The following is a 20,867-nucleotide window of genomic DNA, read 5'->3' on the forward strand; positions in this document are numbered from 1 at the left end:
GCTCATGCCTATAATCCCAGCACTTTGGGAGGCCGAGGCAGAGGTGGGTGGATCACGATGTCAGGAGTTTGAGACCAGCCCGACCAATATGGCGAAACCCTGTCTCTACTAAAAATATAAAAGTTAGCTGGGTGTAGAGGCACACACCTATAATCAGCTATTCAGGAGGCTGAGGCAGGAGAATCACTTGAACCCGGAGGTGGAGGTTACAGTGAGCAGAGACAGTGCCACTGCACTCTAGCCTGGGTGACAGAGTAAGACTAAAAATTAGCCAGGTGTGGTGGTGCATGCCTGTGGTCATAACCACTCGGGAGACTGAGGCAGGAGGATGCCTGAACCTGGGAGGCTGCAGTGAAACGTGATCACACCACTGCACTCCAGCCTGAGCAACAGAGCGAGATGTTGTCTCAAAAAAAAAAAAAAAAAGAGGCCGGTCGTGGTGGCTCATGCCTGTAATCCAAGCACTTTGGAGGCCAAGGCGGGAGGATCACCTGAGGTCAGGAGTTCAAGACCAGCCTGACCGACAAGGTGAAACCCTGTCTTAAAAAAAAAAAAAGAAAAAAGAAAAGTAGCAGCAGATAATATGGCTAAATTGACTTTTACACAGCCATGTATAACCCACCAGCCAGCTTCCCTTCATACTATGTCCAACTCTGTAAGGTGGAGGTGTGATGTGCCTGCTGCCTTATGTTACCTGACACCTCTCCCTCAAGAATCCTAAGCTCTTGGAGACATCGTCCAACACTCACTTGGTAAGTGGACACTGGCATCACTTTGTGCTGGCCCTTTTTATAGAGGCAGAAACCCAAGCAAGCTGGCCTGTGGTAGGGTGGGAAAGACAAGCAGCATGTGACCAGTGACCAGCAACCTGTGACCCACCTCCAAGCAGCAAAGTCCAGCTTTGGATCCCTCCTGTCCCTCAACAGGTCTTTCCAGATCAGGTGCCCATTCACCCAGGCCAGTCCGTCAGCCAGCCTGCGGGTCACACACCATGTCCTTCCAAGTGGCGAGACAAGAGGCCAGACTGCATCTCACTTCAAGTGTGGGTCTGTCACTCCAGTGACCATCTCTGGGCCCCACTGGCACTCGTAGCCAGCTCCAAGTCCCAGTTTTTACCAGGCTGCTGGGTTCTTTCTGCGCATGCCAGGCTAATAACATGTACGTAAGATCATAATCAGACTATACTCCTTTCTAAAACAGGAACCCTAAGAATGTAGGCAGGGACCATCTTGTTGAGCAAACTGAGGCAGAGAGGTAACTGAGCTTCGGAACTAGATTTACACAACTCCAAAGCTCCCACTAGGCCTTTGGGTCATTCTCAGCTATTTAAGCTCTGCTGTACACTGAAGCAGCAGGAACCATCAAAGTGCCTCCACGTACGCCATCCACCTTGATGTAATGTCTAGGTGCCACTTCTAATGACACTCAGTCCTGGACACTGGGCCAAGCAGTGTCACCCTGGGCAGATTCCTAAATATCATCAGGGTTGGCATCTTCAGCTAAAGAAATTAGGCTGATGCTCATGGTCTGGCAAGGGTCATGATGGCTGCAAGGGGCACACGGCTGTGTGACTGGGAAGGCCTATGTCCTCATCCTGGGGTCTGTTGCTATGTGATGCTGAGCAATGCCCACTTCATGTGTCTGCGTCTCACCTTTCTCACTTATAAGTGAAACTGTGATCACAATGCTTTCCTGATGAGGATGGAAGAAGCATAGGAAGTATACTTAGCCTAGTAATAGGCACAGGGCAAGTGATGTCGTTACCTGTAACCACCCTTCAATTTGGAAGAGGACTGTGCAATTATCACCTTGCTGAAAGTGATCAAATGAGGAAACGGAGGTGAAGGCAGCCCAATCCAATCCCACTATGACCCTGCCTTGCCTTATTTCTGCTGTCCCCAGTCTGAGGTAGAGACACTGTGAAAACCCAAGGAAGTGATTCATAAGCCCCTCCCTGCCTCACCTGGAGCCATGTTCTCATCGACCCACTGGAAGAAGCCGCACTGCTGTTCTCTCGGCTTGGCACATGTGTGGAACTGGCGCCCCTTATTGGGCCCATCCTTCTGCACAGTCCGTTTGACGGTGGGCTGGCTACACAGGCAGGATGTGCCATTACCACTGCCAACACCAGGGTTGCCAAACCCACCCAGGTGGGTCCCTGGGCCTGGTGGGCATCCCAGGGAGCCACCTAGGGGTCTATATGCTGAGGTGGGCAGTCCTCCTGCTCCCAAATTGGGGCTATCTGCCCATAGGAAGAAGTTGCAGCTACCCGTGTTGCACTTAAAGAATTGCCGGCCTTGGTTGGGACCCTCCTTACGGACAGTGAGCAGCACAGCCTCCTGGCCACAGTTGCAGGTCACCGAGTTGCTTTCACCAGCAGCCGTGGGTGGTGGGAGGGTCCAGGCCAGAGCCTTTGAGGGCCCAGTCTGTCTGCCGTCAGCAGGCTGGGGGTGGTGGCTGCTGTCCATCCTGTTCAGGTACTGGCTGGCCTGCAGGCGGCCAGAGGGCTGGCTAGCCCTTGGGGGGCCCTGTGAAAATCTCAGGTCCAGGATCTCCCTCAGGGTCTCGTCACATCCTCCGATGCAGCAAACAAACTCCAGGGGCATGGTCGGGGGAAGGCTACCACGCTTAAACTTTAACTTCAACCTAGTAAGGCCAGAAGATGAGAAAAAACATTAACAAAAAGGTGCCAGCTTTTTTTTCCTTAGTCCACTGAGGGCTGCTTTAGTCCTAGGCCTCTCTCCACCACTCCTTATGTATCAGGAAGCCCACGCAGGGCCCTGTGAAGCCCTCAATCAGCCCACCACAAGGCCCCATCAGTCATCACAGGAGTGGACAGTGGGAAGCAGTGCAGATGAAATCTAAGATCCCAGTAATTCATCAAAATAAAAACACCTCTGGAAAGTTCCATGTCTCTATACCAGCAGTTCTCCAAGTGTGGTTCTGGGGTGCCTGAGCCCTTTCAAGAAGAGGGCAAAACTATTTTATAGTAATTCTAAGAGGTTATGTCTATTTTGCTCTTATTCTTCTGTGTGTACACAATGGAGTTTTCCAGAGCTTCTAAAACACACAATGACTCAGCAGACTGACTGCAGAAGCAAATATGGGAATCCAGCTCTATTCTATTAAGCCAGACATGCAAATTGCAAAATGTAAAAAACAATGTCATTCATGTCATTATTATTATTTTGCTTTGGAAAACAGGTATTTTATCACCCTAAAAACCATGTTATTTACAGTAGTATGCAATGCATTTACTAGAAATAGATTAATATTTTAAAAGATGTTTTTACTTTAATTTCACATGTGGTATATACTGATAAACCACCCAGAACAAAAGCTCTCTTGGCTCCTCAGTGATCCTTCAGAGTGTTACGGGTCCAGTGACCAAGAGGTTTGAGAACCACTGTACTGCACTAGGGCTGTGGGCTTTCTGGAGGAACTTAAATAATATATTTCTTTGCCCATGGCCCACTCCAAACTGGGTCATACCCGCCAAAGCAGTGACAGCATGGAACACAACAGAACCGGACCAGGCCTGCTGACCTGACTGCTGCAGAACACAGCTACACCCCTGCAGAGCCTGAGTGTAATCCCTTACACTCCCCTCTGGGTTCTGGCAGGAGCAAGGGAAAAATGGGCACCGTGGTGTGCACACTCCAGAGGAGGTGCCTGACTCAGGCGCCCAGCTCACCTGTACACAGGGTGTGGCTGACAAACTGGACACACACTGCCATCCCTGCTGGCCTCCAGCACCGAGTCAGGAAACCATATGGCTGAGCGACACTCTGGGAAACCCGTGCAGCTGAGGTAGAGCCTGGGGACAAGGTGCCATGTCAGGTGGTAGCAGTGCAGGAGGCACTCTCAGGCTCTCAGCCGTTGGCCATCGGCCGAGACAGCCTTTCCTCAGATGACTGAGGACAACATTCCCTTTTCTGGAGGACAGTTAACTGGAGATACAAGCACTGATATTTAATTGATTGAGAAAAATGAGCCTTCTCACAACCCGAAAGCACAAAGCAGCTATTGCTGACCCTGCTTTCTACTTAGAAAACCAACAACCAACCAAGGTGACGCCAGGGGCCCTGTGCTGTGCACTCACACATTCTTGCCTTTCTGCCTCGTGCCAAGTCTGTGCAGTGTCAGGGGCCCCCTCAGTTTGCATGTGAGTAAGTGGTGGCTTGGTGTGGGCTGGAAACCTGCCCAGAGATGTGCATGCATGGGGGTATGGGAGCTAGAAATGGAAACCCATCTGTTTGTGACAGAGCCTCACCTGCAACATCTACACCCCACCCACTGCCCATCCACCCCATCCCTGTCTCTCCTGGCCCATGTTTTTCAACACCTTGCAGCCATGAAACATTAGGGTTTGACTAGCCAATGTGCATTTGATTTACCAATTCCTTTGAGTATGCCTGGGTACACTACAAAGAAAAAAAACCCCCAAACTTCAATCATTTAAATAAGAAATTTACAATCTCAGAAATGGAAATTATCAGATAAACCCTGGAGTGGCAAATCCCATAAAATAATCTGACCTTCTGGAGTAACTCAAAGAAGCATTACAAGAGAATAACAGAATAACAAAATAACAAAAGAATAACAAAGAAATAATAGTAATTCTCCAATACAGTGCTAAAACAAAAGTAAGTATTCTCTCTCCTTATATTCCAGTGAGTACTAATCCAAAAACCTGCTGGTGGCAAGGAAAACCCATCAACAGCATTTATTAAGTGCTTAAATACATGCCCAGGTATTGGGCTAGGCCTAGAGTGGGTCTGGCTTCTGTCTGTGAGTGACAAGAGCCCTGACACCTGCTTCCAGGTCTGGTCCAAAGACCGCTTGTTTCTGAGAGCTGGTGGCTTTCTCTTCACTGGGGCCAGCTGGGTTACTGATGGCTGGAGGTTAGGAGGAGTGGAGAAACCTTTCTCATTTAGCAGCAAGGAGCACAGCAGCCCCAGGTGGGCCAGGCAGGATGGAGAAAGGCAGTCAAAACCTGGTTTCAAACTATGCCTTTGCTGCCCACTGTGAAACGGGCTGCTTGACTTCAAGCAGGAACCTCTACCCTCTAAGCTGCATAGAAATCCCTGCCTTGCAGGGTGATTACAAGAATGGGATGAGGTTAAAAAAAAAAAAAAAAAAAAAAGAGAATGGGATGAGATGTTTACAGAGCACCACCAGGCATCATGCCAGTAAGGAATGGCAGCTGATGAATGATGGCTGCCACCCCTCCAGCACACCTTTCCCCGTGAACTTCCTCAGTGGCCAGCCACCGGCTTGAACAACCTGATCTGAGGCTAAATTTCCCATTCAGGTCAACTATACTTAAAGCAAAAGGGAGTTAAGATTTTCAGGCCCAATTCAGAACTTTTCTTAGAGAAGAAAAGTAGAATCTGCTGAGTAACTACAACACGTCAGGCAATGCGGTATACAGTCCTGACCATTTTCACCAAATCCTTATCCTTAACACAGCCTTGTGAGTACTGACCTTATTTTATGAAAAAAGAAATTGGGGCTCAGAGCAGGTTAGGAACTTGCTTCAGGCCACACCACTTATATGTGGCAGAAGTGGCATTTGAACCCAGACCCACCTAGATCTGAAGCCCATGCTCCTCCATGTGTTACACATTAGGTATATGATGTCCTATCTACAGGGGACAAAAAAAACCCCATAATCACTCAGTTCCCCACCTGCTCTAAATTCCAACAATGCTTTACACCTCAAAGGCCTGATCCCACCCAGGTATCCTTCTAGGCCAACACCTTGCCTGCAGGTTGGCAACCACAGGCCTGTCCTGAAAGATTCCATGTAAGTGAGATGGCAGGGCCTTTTAGAGCTGTGGCTGACACCGCAGGTGCTGGAGAGCAGAGGTGAAGGCAGAAGGCAGAGCACTGACCCGCCGTTCTTCTTGGTTTTGAGGACCATGTCCTTGTTGCACTGTGGGCACTTCCTGATAGGCTCTGGCATGGCTGGGTAGATGTCTTCTTGCTGGGCCACCTCTGTCCCATTCCCAAAGTACTGGGCCAAGGCCTCGTCCAATCTGAAGAGAAGGCAAAGGTAGACACCCATCAGCCTGCAATTGCTGCAAAGGCACCTACAACACTCTTATGTACACACAACAGGCGTGACCGTGGGAACCAGCTGGTCAGTGAGCTGCAGGCCTCCTGCAGAGAACAGACGGCAGGCAGAGAAGACTGAGCTCATCATGGGCCCTGGTGCCTAACCAACTCCGAGGAGGAGAGTCCAGATACAGGCAGATGCTTCTGCCTTGTCACCAGCCCCACATTAAAAAATAAAATTGGGCTGGGTGCGGTGGCTCATGCCTGTACTCCCAGCACTTTGGGAGGCTGAGGCCAGCAGATCACCTGAGGTTGGAAGTTGGAGACAAGCCTGACCAAAATGGAGAAACCCCATCTCTACTAAAAATACAAAATTTAGCCGGGCATGGTGGGGAATGCCTGTTCCCAGCTACTTGGGAGGCTGTGGCAGAATTGCTTGAACCTGGGAGGCAGAGGTTGAGATGAGCCAAGATCATGCCATTGTGCTCTAGCCTGGGCAACAAGAGCGAAACTCCATCTCAAAAAAGAAAAATAAAACTGCACAGGGTCCATGCACAAACTCTAGGCATATCTGTCTGCATTAAGTTTAAACTAGCTTGGCGGGCGTAGTAACTCTGGGAGGCCAAGGTGGGAAGATCTTTTGAGGTTAGGAGTTCAAGACTAGCCTGGGCAACACAGTAAGTAAGTGAGACCCCATCTCTATTTCTTTCTTTTCTCTTTCTTTCTTTTTTTCTTTTTTTTTTTAGAGATGGAGTCTTCTCTGTCACCTAGGCTGGAATACAATAGCATCATCTCGGCTCACTGCAACCTCCGCATCCCAGGTTCAAGCGATTCTCCTGCCTCAGGCTCCTGAGTAGTGAGGACTACAGGCACATGCTACCACACCCAGCTAATTTTTTGTATTTTTAGTAGAGACGGGGTTTCACTGTGTTAGTCAGTATGGTCTTGATCTCCTGACCTTGTGATTTGCCCACATCAGCCTCCCAAAGTGCTAGGATTACAAGTTTGAGCCACCACGCCCCGCCACCCATTTCTATTTCTTTTAAGCACTCACTTCTTTGCTTTAGCCACTGCTTCAATGAAAACCTGCTTGTATTTTTGCACTTGCTGCCTTAGAACCACAAATTTGTCCTTCTTGCCCTCACAGATCAGCTTCAGATCAGCTTCCAGTTCAGCCCGGAGGTCAGGCTTAGACATCTCATAGCCCATGGAATCATAGCCTGCAGGGAAAAAGAGTTGTGCTCAGTAAGGACCCACCTGAGACCCTCAGGGACTTGGGTGACACCACCCATTACCCACTGCAAGCTCCCTCCTCCCTTACCTTCCACAAGTCCCATGCCCAGGTGCCCAGGGAGGAACCGCTTGTCTGGGGTGAGCCCCACGTACATCCGGGCTTTGATGGTCTCGATATGCTCTGCGTGAGTGGCATCCGTACCTGGAAACCATTTTCTGGTTATTCTGAGGTAATACAAACAACAGGGGTTCATGGGCACCTTGCTCACCCCAGAACCCCTCCTTCGCCTGGACAGCCCATATGGCTCATTCAAGAAATCACAATGGCAACCTCAACTCTCTTGCTCCCTCACATCCCATTTCTCATGAAAGCTGTCAATTCCAGCTTGAAAGCTCCTTTTTAAAATCTTCCTCCCCATGTGTCCAAGCCATAGCTGCAGCTTGTATCCCTGTTTCTAGTCTCTTCCTCGACCCAAACCATTCTTTAAGCTGTGGCCAGCGGGACCTTTCAAAATGTAGCTCTGCCATGAAGGAAATACAAATTAAAATCACAGTGAAGGCTGGGCGCAGTGACTCATGTCTGTAATCCCAACACTTTGGGAGGCCAAGGCGGGCGGATCACCTGAGGTCAGAGTTTAAGACCAGCATGGTCAACAAGGCGAAACCCTGTCTCTATCAAAAATACAAAAATTAGCCGAGTGTGGCGGTGTGTGCCTGTAGTCCCAGCTACTCAGGAGGCTGAGGCAGGAGGACTGCTTGAACCTGGGAGGCAGAGGCTGCAGTGAGCTGAGATCACACCACTGCACTCCAGCCTGAGTGACCAAGTGAGACTCCATCTTTAAAAAAAAAAACCAAAAACCACACGCAGTGAAACAGCAGTTCATACCTACCAGCAAAGTAAAAAAAAGAGATGATAGTAAGTGTTAGTAAGGATGTGAAGAAACTGGAATCTCCATATGTGCCTTGCTGGTGGGAATGAAAAATGGTGCAACCCCTTCAGAAACGTTTGGTGGTTCCTAAAAATGTTAAATGTAGAGATACCATGTAAACCAGCAATCCCACTGCTAAGTCCACCCAAGAGAAAGGAAAACACATATCCACACAAAACTTGTACAAAACTGTTCAGAGCAGCATTATTTATAGTCAAAGAGTAGAAACAACTCAAGTGTCCATCAACTAGAAAGTAGAAAAAGATGGCCGGACGCGGTGGCTCACGCCTATAATCACAGCACTTTGGGAGGCTGAGGTGGGTGGATCATGAGGTCAAGAGATCGAGACCATCCTGGTCAACATGGTGAAACCCCATCTCTACTAAAAATACAAAAATTAGCTGGGCATAGTGGTGCACGCCTGTAGTCCCAGCTACTCGGGAGGCTGAGGCAGGAGAACTGCTTGAACCCAGGAGGTGGAGGTTGCGGTGAGCCGAGATCGTGCCATTGCACTCCAGTCTGGCTAACAACAGTGAAACTCCGTCTCAAAAAAAGAAAGTAGAAAAAGACAATGTCTATATATACAATGGAATAGTATTTGGTAACACAAGGAAATGAAGTTCTGACATGTGCTACAACATAGATGAAGCTTGAAGACATCGTCCTAAGCAAAAGTTAGTTACAAAAGGCCAAACATTATATGATTCTCTTTTCTTATTTATTTTTGAGACAGAGTCTTGCTCTGTTGCTCAGGCTAGGGTGCAATGGTATAATCTCAGTTCACTGCAACCTTCACCTTCTGGGTTCTCCTGCCTCAGCCTCCTGAGTAGCTGGGAGTACAGGAGCCTGCCACCAAGTCCGGCTAATTTTTATAGTTTTAGTAGAGAGAGAGTGTTTCACCAAGTTGGTGAAGCTGGGCTGGAACTCCTGACCTCAAGTGATCCGCCCACCTTGGCCTTCCAATGTGCTGGGATTACAGGTGTGAGCCACTATTCCTAGCTTTTTATAGGAAGTATCTAAAGTAGGCGAATCTGGCCAGGTGCACCAGCTCACTCCTGTAATTCCAACACTTTGAGAGGTTGAGGTAGGAGGATGGCTTGAGGCTGCAGGTTCAAGACCAGACTAGGAAACATAGGAAGACCTTGTCCCTACATAAAACAAAGATGGTTGGCTGGGTATGGTGGCTTATGCCTTTAATTCTTGCACTTTGGGAGACCGAGGTGGGTGGATCATTGGAGGTCAGAGGAGTTCAAGATCAGCTTAGCTAACATAGTGAAACCCCATCTCTACTAAAAATACAAATATTAGCCGGTGACATGCACCTGTAGTCCCAGCTACTCAGGAGCCTGGGGAAGAATTGCTTGAACCTGGGAGGTAGAGGCTGCAGTGAACCGAGATCATGCCACTGCACTCCAGCCTGGGTGACAGAGTGAGACTGTCTAAAAATAAAAGCCAAAAAAAAAAAAATTACCTGGGCATGGCAACACGTGCCTGTAGTCCCAGCTACTGGGGAGGCTGAGGTGGAAGGATCCCTTGAAACCAGGAGTTCACAGCTGTGACCTAGCCTGGGTGACAGAGTAAGATCCTGTCTCTCTAAAAAAAATTTAGGGGCCAGGTGTGGTGGCTTATGCCTGCAATCTTAGCACTTTGGGAGGCTGAGGTGGGCAGATCACCTGAGGTCAGGAATTCGAGACCAGTCAGACCAATGTGGAGAAACACCATCTCTACTAAAAATACAAAATTAGCTGGCCTTGGTGGCACTTGCCTGTAATCCCAACTACTTGGGAGGCTGATGAAAAAGAATTGCTTGAACGCGGGAGGCAGAGGTTGTAGTGAACCAAGATTGTGCCATTGCAAGCAAAATTTTTTTTAGTTAAAGAAAAGGCAAATCTATTAAAGTCAGAAAAATGAGTGGTTGCCTAGGGCTGGGAGGATTAGAGGGAGAGAGAAATGGGGAGTGACTGCTAAAGGGTATGGGATTTCTTTCTGAGGTGGTGAAAATACTCTAAAACTGTGGTGATAGCTGCACAACTTTGTGAATATGCTAAAATATGTGAATTATTCATTTGAAGCAGGTAAACTGGATGGTATGTGAATAAAACTATTAATAATCTTTCTTTTTTTTTTTTTTTTTTTGAGACAGAGTCTTACTCTGTCGCCCAATCTGGGAGTGTAGTGGTACGATCTTGGCTCACTGCAGCCTCCACCTCCTGGGTTCAAGTGATTCTGCTGCCTCAGCCTCCTGAGTAGCTGGGATTATAGGTGCCAGCCATCACACCCAGCAAATTTTAGTATTGTTAGTAGAGATGGGGTTTCACCATGTTGTCCAGGCTGGTTTTGAACTCCTGACCTCAAGTGATCCGCCCACCTCGGCCTCCCAAAGTGCTGCGATTATAGGTGTGAGACACCAGGCCCATCCTGTTAATAATCTTTTAAAAATATTATTTTGGTTTGTTTTCTTTTAAGTGTACCTCTATATGGTTCCTTTACTTAGAAATCCTAGAAGTCTGGCTCATGCCTGTAATCCCAGTACTTTGGGAAGCCAAGGTGGGTGGACTGTCTGACCTCAGGAGTTCGAGACCAGCCTAGGAAACACGGTGAAACCCCGTCTCTACTAAAATACAAAAATTTAGCCAGGCATGGCAGCGTGAGCCTATAGTCCCAGCTACTCAGGAGGCTGAGGCACATGAATTGCAAGAACCTGGGAGGTGGAGGTTGCAGTGAGCTGAGATCTCGCCACTGCACTCCAGCCTGGGTGACAGAGCAAGGCTCTAAAAAAAAAAAAGAAAGAAATCCTAGAAGTCTCCCTGCTGGCCAGGTACCAGCATCTAAGCCCCTCACCTGGGCAAGCCAAGGCCCTGCAAAGTCAGGCTTGAATCACTTTTCCAGGTTCCCCTTCTGTGGCCACTACCCCTACTCCAGCTATAGCAGGCTTTTGCTTTCCTGCTCCCATGCCCTTCCTCAGGCCTGCCCTGCACTGGGCTGCCCTTCACTGATTCAGAAGTCTTACTATGCGGTTTTGGTGCAGCTGAAATGCCAGCCCACCCACGACATTTTCTTCCCTGCCTATTCCCTGCAGACCCCATTGCATTGTATTCAATGTGCTAGTTTGGTTTGGTTCTTCTGCTAGACTGAGAACTCAAAAAATGAGGTCTTATTCATTTGTGTCCCTGGTGCCTAGTCTATGCTCCCACTCTTGTTGGCCTTTAACTTCTTTTTTTTTTTTTCTGAGACAGGGTCTTGCTGTTGTCCAGGCTGGAGTGCAGTGGCACAATCTCAGTTTACCTCAGCCTCTGCCTCCTGGGCTCAAGTGACCCTCCTACCTCAGCCTCCTTACAGGCATGTACCTAATTTTTTGTAGAAATGTTTTTTTTTTAAGATGGAGTCCCACTCTGTTGCCCAGGCTGGAGTGCAGTGGCGCGATCTTGGCTCACTGCACTCTCCACCTTCAGGGTTGATGTGATTCTCCTGCCCCAGCCTCCCAAGTAGCCAGGATCAAGGTGGCCCCCACCACGCCTGGCTAATTTTTGTAGTTTTAGTAGAGACAGGGTTTTGCCATGTTGACCAGGCTGGTGGTCTCAAACACCCTACCTCAAGTGATACACCTGCTTTGGCCTCCCAAAGTGCTGGGATTATAGGCATCAGCCACCACACCCAGCAAGATGGGGTTTTGCCATATTGCCCAGGCTTGTCTTGAACTCCTAGGCTCAAGTGATTCATACATGTTGGCTTCCTAAAGTGCTGGGATTATAGGTGTGAACCACCGTACCTGGCCTCATACATATTTATTAAATAAATCATGATGGGTGAACCTCCACTAATTTTACCTAAACCTGCAGGGTTTCTAGATGTCCTAGTGATATTCAAGGACTCCACAGTGCAGCACTACTTCCTAAGTCAAGAGGACTAAGAAACTTCCTTTATGGATGAGGCAGCTGATTATGTAACACATGCCCAGGGAGCTCTGCTTCCCCTCCACTGTGCTGTGGGTGTTTCTGGACTAGGTTTACCAGAGAAAGCCTTTGAGAGCCTTGACAAAAACAAATGGAGGGGACAGCAGATTAGTCACAAGGACCTACCTGTAAAGGTTAAGCCATGGGACTTAATGGGAATAATGCAATTTTGGCCCAGTGTTTTAGTTTCTGATTCCTAAGCAATTATGGGAAATGGTTCTGTGGGTAACCCCCTATATAGGCACCGAGGAATGAGAGCTAAGCAGAACCCTGGCACAGTTAGGGCTTGAGGAATATCTCACTTTATAGTGTTACTACTCAGCTATTTCCTTTTATATAATCCTTTATATAATCATATATTAGTTGACAGAAATAGGCCCTTTATATAAACCTCTATATATAATCATATAATAGTTAATAATATGAGTGTCTAAAGAATATTTCCCTACATATATACCTATAATTATATCTTAGTTCATATCGGAGGAATGCCTAGAGTGGACACAGTACAGAGCATGAATTAAGGAATAAGCAGCTTATAATCAGAGGAATGCCTAAGAGCAGACACAGTGCAGAGCATGATTTAAGGGAAAAAGTTATGCCAGGACAAGAATCCATGGCCCAGGTGGCAGCGTTCAGTATCGTAAAGATACTCGCTGTATGGCAGGCTTGGGGCGAGAGCCACATCTCCTGATAAAGGAGTTATAGAACCCTGCTCCAGTTCTTGTGGAAGGCTGCCCTCAGAACGGCAATCCACCTTGGTGACTGAATTTTATCAGCTCTTGCTACTGTGCTGCTTGAAAAGCATCTTCCCATAGAACCCATTGGAAGCTGCCAGAAGGTGGCAGTAACCCTGACAGCTCTGTCACTGCTTTGTGACTTAAAGCATCCTCCTATAAATCTTCTCAGAAGTAGTTTGACCATAGATAGAAGTATTGTACACTACGCACGGCCCACCTTCAAACCACCTAACGGGGGTGGACTCCTTACTGCGCACGGCCCTTGCCTTCGTGGGAACGGGCCCCTTGCTGTGCACTGTCCACCTCCTGGCCTAGGTGACCTAATGGGGGTGGGCCCCATGTTTTATTGCTCACGACCCTATGACTATCCTTAAAGATGATTTCACTCACTGCCCTGCTACCTAACCTATACATAATAAATACTCATGCTTTTGGACATTCAGGGCTCGCCTGACTCTGCTTATAGGTGGCATGGCCCCCCGAGCCCAGCTGCGTTTTTCTTGTACTTCTGTGTCCTGTCTCTTTATTTCTCGGATCCTGTGCCTCGGCACAGCATAAGGCTCACCCCACAACCCTGTGGGGCCATCAGCCCTACAGCTTCAACAAAAAGCTAAGAATCCAGCCACCCATAGCTAACAGCAGTGTCCTGTCACATACATGAGGCCACTGTGAGCAGCCTGAGCAGTGTGGGTGCAGGCCTGCAGAGACAGCTGCCACCCTTACCCACTGCTCCACATGGGAGGGAGGCTCAGGGCTGCCAGATATGACACTTTAAAATGAAGACAGATTTTATGATTAGTGTCCCAAGTTTTAACAGTTGGTACCTTACATTCTATTCTTACTCAAAAGAACAATAAATCCCCATGTGGCCAAAGGGTTCTCCCAGCTGGGCCTGCAGAGTCAGGGGAAAAGCCTCTGTTGCTATGTGGATAGCACAGTGCATGTAGAGTTATATAGACCAGGCTTTAATCACACACAGTTTGTGACCTTAGGTAAGTTTTTTTTTTTTTTTGGGAGACAGAGTTTTGCTCCTGTTACCCAGGCTGGAGTGCAATGGCGCGATCTCGGCTCACCGCAACCTCCTCCTCCTGGGTTCAGGTAATTCTCCTGCCTCAGCCTCCTGAGTAGCTGGGATTATAGGCACGCACCACCGTGCCCAGCTAATTTTTTGTATTTTTAGTAGAGATGGGGATTCACCATGTTGACCAGGATGGTCTCGATCTCTTGACCTCGTGATCCACCCGCCTCGGCCTCCCAAAGTGCTGGGATCACAGGCGTGAGCCACCGTGCCCGGCTGACCTTAGGTAAGTTTTTAACCTCTGAGCCTTATTTCAACTATAAAATGGGGATAAGGATATAGTACCTGCATTACAGAATTGTTTGAAGACGAGAGGAAATCTGTGCCTAGTACACAGTAAGTGCTCAAGAGATATGAGATACCCAGAGGAGCCACTGACCAATGCCGTGCTTCTCCATGAGGGCAATGAGGTCGGCCTCGGTGAGCAGCTTGGGCGGGCTGGTCTCCCCATCCACCATCTCCACAGTGCTGGGCTGAAAGCGGAAGCCTTGCTCGTAGACAGGGAGGATCTACAGGGAGTGGCAGGTGCAGCAGTCAGGTGATTCCATCATCACACTCAGGCAAAAAAAACCCCTCATTTCAAGGAAGATGATCCCGCTCCACTAGAGAGCTTGGGCTGGCAGCACAACTGTTCACCCTCTCCCTGGGCCCACCTCTTTATCACCTTGTCACTCCAGTGATCATATGGATACACGTCCAGATAGTTTCGGGCCAGAATCATGAGTCCATGGGCCACAAAGCGTTCCTGAGAGATGTCGATCTCCACTGTGGTCTCCTGCCCCTGAGCGTCCTGGGAGCAGCAAGCCAGGAAATGGCGAACAATAAACTCATACAGTCGCTGTTCGTTTCCCTAGGAAGAAAAGAGGAGACTGGAACTATCCCTAGAATATCACATCTCAAGGACAGGAACATCGCTGGTAGCCTTAGCCTAATGTTCTGCAGAGAACAGGCCACACTGCTCCTTAGGCTCTGCACTAACATGGAGTGCCAGGCAAACAATAAAAGAAGGAGAGGAATAAAAGACTAAGATTTCCCCAGCTTTGTGAGAAGACTACAGATGTAAGCAAGCCTAATGGCTCCTGTGCCAGCAGAGCCTGCCCCCGGCTAAGGAAATGACTGAGACTGACAAGCAGAGCTGAGTGGGACACTCTGCAGTGATGGGGGTGGCACAACTGGGGTGGCAGCAAAGTTTCAGGAGGCAATCAAAAGTGAGTCAGTCTTGAGAAGATGGATAAAACTCTCTAGTTCCAGGGACTGGAAAGGCAACAAGGCTCATGGTGGGGGTGGGGTATGCAGAGGTGAGGCACCTAGGTTGCCTATGAAGGACCAGCAGGGAATCAGCAGGAGCTGATGGAGAGTGGCAACGTGGGACTGGATTAAAACGGGGGCCCATCATGGGGAGGGGTGAGGCGGTCTTTCATGAAAGCCAGGCAGTGGATAGTGAAATGAGAGAGATCTCAAAATCACTTGTTTCTACATCAGAACTCACAGAGTAAATTCAAGTCCTACTACTGACCCCCAGCACTTCCATCTGGATTCCAGCAGGCAGCACATTCAGGGAAACCAACCTGTAAGCTATTGGTGTATTTGGTTGGGTGAATGGGAGGGTGAGCTTGGTCAGACTTGTTCCCATTGCGTGGGGTGGGACCACCCCGCTCTAGAATGCTCTGGGCAAAGGCCCCCCACCGTGGATCAGGGGTCTGCTGTTCCACCAACACCGTCAGGTTTAAGTCTCTGGGAAAAATGTTTGTTTCTGTTCGGGGATAGCTGATGTACCTAAAACCAAGGCAAACAAACAGAAAAATAAATTGCTAGGCTCACTGATTGTCGCTAGGCTCACTGATTGGTCTATAAACAACTGAAAGCACCCACTAACACCTACAAACACTCATCTGACATAGCCAACTCTACTGAAGGCAGTCTAGATTACCTGATTCAGGAAAGTTGAGATGAGACGCACCCCTTCATGGGGTGAAAAGCAGCTGGCTCTCCTGCTAGGACACTCAAAGAAGCCAAGGAGAAACAAAAGGGGCAGCATAGCACAGGATAAAGGCCAGCCACTTCATAGCCTGGGGCTTGTCATCACAGGCTGCTCTGAGGGTCAGTCTGACAGACCAACCTGGATGTAGCACATGAGCTTCACTGCTCCTGACAAGTTTCACCAGCGTGTGCTTTGAGACTTTTCTTAGAGGATACAAAGAATAACGCTGTCCAATAAAACTATACTGTGAACTCCATTTGTTTTTTCTTTTTCTTTTTAGACAGTCTTGTTCTGGCGCCCAGGCTGGAGTACAGCGGCATGATCTTGGCTTACTGCGGCCTCCGCCTCCCAAGCTCAAGTGATCCTCCAACCTCAGGCTCCTGAAGAGCTGGGACTACAGGTGTGTGGCACCGTGTCTAGCTAATTTTTATTTTTTGAATTTTTTGTAGGGATAGGGTTTTGCCATGTTGCCCAGGTTGGTTTCGAATTCCTGAGCTCAAGCAATCCCCCCTCCTAAGCCTCCCAAAGTGCTCAGATTTCAGGTGTGAGCCAGCATACCCAGCCTCTATTTGTCATTTTAAATTTTCAATTAGTCACTTAAGTTACTGCGATAGTTTAGATCCTATTTTCATAAACGTCTTCAAAACCCAGTGTATATTTTATATCTACAGCACAGCCCAATTTGGACAACTTGAATTTCAACTGTTCAGTACCTGCAGGCTGGACAGCACAGTTAGAGGACCTCAGTGCTGGGGTGTGCATGACGGGGGCAGGGAGGAGTTTCACAGGCAAACAACTCTCAAAGGTGCCACCCACTGTCTGCCGCTCACCAGGGCCACAGGGAGATGGCTGGGGAGTTAAAAGTAAGATCTGAATCCACTCTCTCAGTTCTTATATAGAAACAACTTTTCCATATCAGAAAAGAGAAGTCAAAGTCAAAGTCAAAATCCTGCCTCAGAGCTCAGGTGCTATCTACACAATCTGTTTTTCCCCATAAACTCTATTTCTAAAATATTTCATCCTGATAAAGATGTTTCCAATTCTACTCCCAAATCCAGAATATTTACCCTTGAGTGTAGAGCTTCTCAGCAATCCTCATGGTTTCTTTAGCATTTATTCTCAACTTTCGAGAAGCCAGTTTCTCAAGCTCCTGTAAAATGGGTCAACAGCCATGTTAGGTGTACTGCATGGGTCAGGCAGCACAACTCAAATACATAACTTACCTTCAGTCAAGTCTGGCCCCTGTCACTCTAGGTGCTTCTGTCAAACAGAGGGGAAAAGACTGCCCAAGAACAATTCCTGGGCCTGCCAGGCAGAGTCAGATCTTAGTCTGGTTCTCAGACTTTAACATGTGCAGGATTCACCTGGGAAGCAGACAGATTTCCTGACCACTGGGGAAGCTAACAGAGCAGGGCTGGGACATAAGCTGAAATCTGCAGAGTGAGTGAGTGAGTGCGTGTGAGAGAGAGAGAGAGAGAGAGAGAGAGAGAGAGAGAGTGAGTTTGTGTGTGTGTGTGCACGCGTGCATGCGCAAGGCTACATGCTAGGGTCTTAGGGTCTTGCTATCTTCAGGCTGATCTTGAACTCCTGGCCCTAAGCAATCCTCACACCCTGGCCTCCTAAAGGATCATAAGCGTGAGCTACCATACCTGGCCCAAAAATCCACATTTTTTTTGAGATGGAGTCTCGCGCTGTGGCCCAGGCTAGAGTGCAGTGGCATGATCTCGATCCACCACAACTTCTGCCTCCTAGGTTCAAGTGATTTTCTTGCCTCAGTCTCCCGAGTAGCTGTGATTGCAGGTACCCACACCCATGCCTGGCTAATTTTTGTATTTTTAGTACAGATGGGGTTTCACCATGTTGGCCTGACTGGTCTCGAATTCCTGACCTCAGGTGATCTACCCACCTCAGCTTCCAAGTGCTGAGATTACAGGCATGAGCCACCACCCCTGGCTAGAAATCTACATTTTTTTTTTTTTGAGACGGAGTCTCACTGTGTCGCCCAGGCTGGAGTATGGTGGCATATGATCTCGACTTAATGCAACCTCTGCCTCCTGGGTTCAAGGGATTCTCCTGCCTCAGTCTCCCAAGTAGCTGGGATTATAAGCATCCATCATGGCTGGCTAATTTTGTGTTTTTAGTGGAGACAGGGTTTCGCCATGTTGGCCAGGCAGGTCTTGAATTTCTGACCTCAGGTGATCTGCCCACCTTGGCTTGCCAAAGTGCTGGGATTACAGGCGTGAGCCACTGTATCTGGCCCAGAAATCTACATTTTTTAACAAGGAGTCTAATATACTGTTCTAACACAGACAGTCTGAGAATCGCACTTTGGGACCACCCAGTAAATTCTCCTGGAGGGTGAAAACCCCAGGAGGCCTCCTGGGGGATAACCAGCTGTCCTTTTCCCTAGGTGACAAGCTAACAATGCCAATGACTATATGTCACACTAAAGCACACTTAACCAGTGAGGACTAAAACATATATGCCTACTATATAAAATCAATGCATAACTTCTCCCATGCAGTCCCTTCACACGCATACATATTTACTGTGGCTTACCCAAGACAAAGAATGCACTGCCCACCAGTCCCTGCATGCTTCTTAGCCTCCATGCTTGCTAGTCTGAGTGTTCTCTATGTCCAGCCTTCAGAGTGAATTCTGATAGTAATTCTATTCCAAATTTTCCTGCTAAGTGGTAATTGAGAAGGCACACTCCTAATGCTATTTAGACTTGTGTTCTGTTGGGGTGGGTGGCTCTTCCTGGAGTCAAACAATTTGAGAAGCCCTGTTCTAAAGTAGGTTCATATAGCAGATTATTTAAAGTAATATTTACACAGATTATGCAGCAACATGAAAAAAATGGTTGGTTGGAAAACACAAGCTCTCTATTTAATTACAATGCTGTAAAAATATGCATGTTAAAAAACAGGAAGAGATACCAGTAATTATGTTAAGGATAGAGAAGTAGTAAGTTGTCTTTCCCTTTTTTGTTTCCCGAACCTCATACAAGGCAACTATATTGCATTTGTTAACTTTAAAAAAAAAAGCTAAGCAGTGGTTGGATGTGGTGGCTCATGCCTGTAATCTCAGTACTTTGGGAGGCAGAGGCTGGAGAATTACTTGAGGCCAGGAGTTTGAGAACAGCCTGGGCAACATAGTGAGATTCCGTCTCTACAAAAAATTTTAAAAATATTTAGCTGGTCATGGTGGCACGTGCCTACAGTCCCAGTTACTTGGGAGGCTGAGGTGGGAGGATCACTTGAGCCCAGGAGTTTGAGTCTACAAAACAAACAAACAAAAACAGTGAGGCTAAGCAGGCCTGTCTTTCTCAAGTGTTTTCTTGTGTGGCCTGGTGATGGGTCATATTTTCTTCCACTAAGCCACAGTCTAAAAAGTAGAACCATGGCCCCAAAACAGTAAATAATTGATCCCTCAGTGCCTGAAACAGCCTGTCCGGAACATACCACAGTGTCCAAAGCTTGAGGCCGCCACTTGCTCTTGGGCTTGGATCTGACCTCTACTACAGTTGCCATGGGATCCTAGAAAGCCAGGAAAGCAAAGATCATGTTAATTGTTAGTGCATCATCTCCAAACTTCCTGTGAACAGCACATGCCCATCCTTCCAGATCACTGACCACCAGCTGAACCCACAGTGACAGCCCAAGGGAGTGACCATTTAATGTTGCTTGTAGCTGACAGTATGGTGGACACCATCACTACTGTCCAAATCAAACCAAGATTGTGAAGGGCAATTTCACAAGCCTTAAGGTGCTTCCTCCAGAGCCTATGAAATTCAACAGCCTATGTATTGCCTGAATACAGTTTTCTATGTACACATGCACAGTGCTCTTTTTGTTGTTTTGTTTAAAATATAGAGATGCGGTCTTGCTATGCTGCCCAGGCTGGCCCAGAAGTCCTAGGCTCAAGCAATATTCCTGTCTCAGCCACCGTGTCTGGCGGTGGTCTTTTTATTTAACAAACAATTGTGCAGTGTCACACAGACTCCCAGTGGTCCAGGGTCAAAAGGTGGAGTAAGAGAGAGATGGGGAAGGCAGCATGGTCTGCAGAAGGGTCAGGGACACATTGGAATCCAGTTGTGCCCTGCCATGTATAGCTCTCATGTGTCTGTGGGTAAGTCACTCTTTCTTTAGCTTCCTCATCTGGAAAATGGGAATGCTATTACTGCCTTTACAGGCATTATCATGATTAAACAAAACAACACATAATAAAGTGTGCCTGATCCATAGCAGGTGCTACACAGTTATCACTCCCCTTGCCTAATTAGTAACAAATCCGCCAGTGGGCTACAGCCAAGAAGCACACATGAATTAAGCATAGAGAGCTCAGAATTTTACTTAAGCAAGACTCTGTACAGCCTCTGGGTTAAACCAAGCTGTTATGTGCTGACTAATAGGAAGTGACATTAGAAAGTAGACAACCAGCCCAAGGGCCAGGAAACATCAGGGTGAGTCCCAACCCTGCCACCGACCAGTCTATGGCCTGGGCCAGTCTTGCTCCCTTCTATGGCACATGGGTATCCCACCTGCTCCCTAACCCTCTCCTGAGTCACTCTAACCTCTGCTCAAATGTCACCTCTCCCCTCCCTGTCCCTCCAGCCTTTCTCTATCCCTTTACTTTGCCTTATTTTCTTCCTAGCTTTTATCAATATATAAAATTAACCCACTAATTTGTGACTTTCACCTCTCTAGATTTCCTCATGCAACCAATAAAGAGGAGGCTGAGCCAAATGCTGTCCACTCTCTCCTAGCTCTTTAAGTCCAAGATCTGGACTGGTCTAGCTGATCCTTGCTAATTTCTGGTGACAGTATATGCTGCAAGGTGGGATTTCAACTATACAATTTCTAAAAATTTCTGATTTTATCGAAAAATAAT

At 47.8% G+C, this 20,867-nt stretch overlaps 1 protein-coding gene across 6 annotated transcripts in view; it reads right to left on the bottom strand.

Annotated features, from left to right (window-relative positions):
• Positions 1-20,867, bottom strand: part of TOP3A (DNA topoisomerase III alpha) — a 40,092-nt gene that overhangs the window by 2,429 nt on the left and 16,796 nt on the right. For 3 of the 6 annotated variants that reach the window (XR_004743253.3, XR_004743252.3, XR_013535600.1), the window contains 11 exons: positions 19,439-19,513; positions 17,042-17,124; positions 15,562-15,769; positions 14,658-14,843; positions 14,373-14,502; positions 7,382-7,495; positions 7,115-7,280; positions 5,898-6,041; positions 3,695-3,817; positions 1,964-2,646; positions 880-1,148 (listed from right to left, as the gene is read on the bottom strand). Coding sequence is in view for 3 of the 6 variants with exons in the window: in XM_035300158.3 (XP_035156049.2) it covers positions 770-819; positions 1,964-2,646; positions 3,695-3,817; positions 5,898-6,041; positions 7,115-7,280; positions 7,382-7,495; positions 14,373-14,502; positions 14,658-14,843; positions 15,562-15,769; positions 17,042-17,124; positions 19,439-19,513 (1,962 nt within the window). In the remaining 3 variants the exon portion in view is untranslated. Of the gene's footprint in view, positions 1-749; positions 820-879; positions 1,149-1,963; positions 2,647-3,694; positions 3,818-5,897; positions 6,042-7,114; positions 7,281-7,381; positions 7,496-14,372; positions 14,503-14,657; positions 14,844-15,561; positions 15,770-17,041; positions 17,125-19,438; positions 19,514-20,867 lie in introns of all 6 variants that reach the window. The other 3 variants (XM_078373118.1, XM_035300157.3, XM_035300158.3) reach the window with 2 other exon arrangements.

Source organism: Callithrix jacchus, chromosome 5 (genome assembly GCF_049354715.1).
Source record: "Callithrix jacchus isolate 240 chromosome 5, calJac240_pri, whole genome shotgun sequence".
Classification (NCBI taxonomy): Eukaryota; Metazoa; Chordata; class Mammalia; order Primates; family Cebidae; genus Callithrix; species Callithrix jacchus.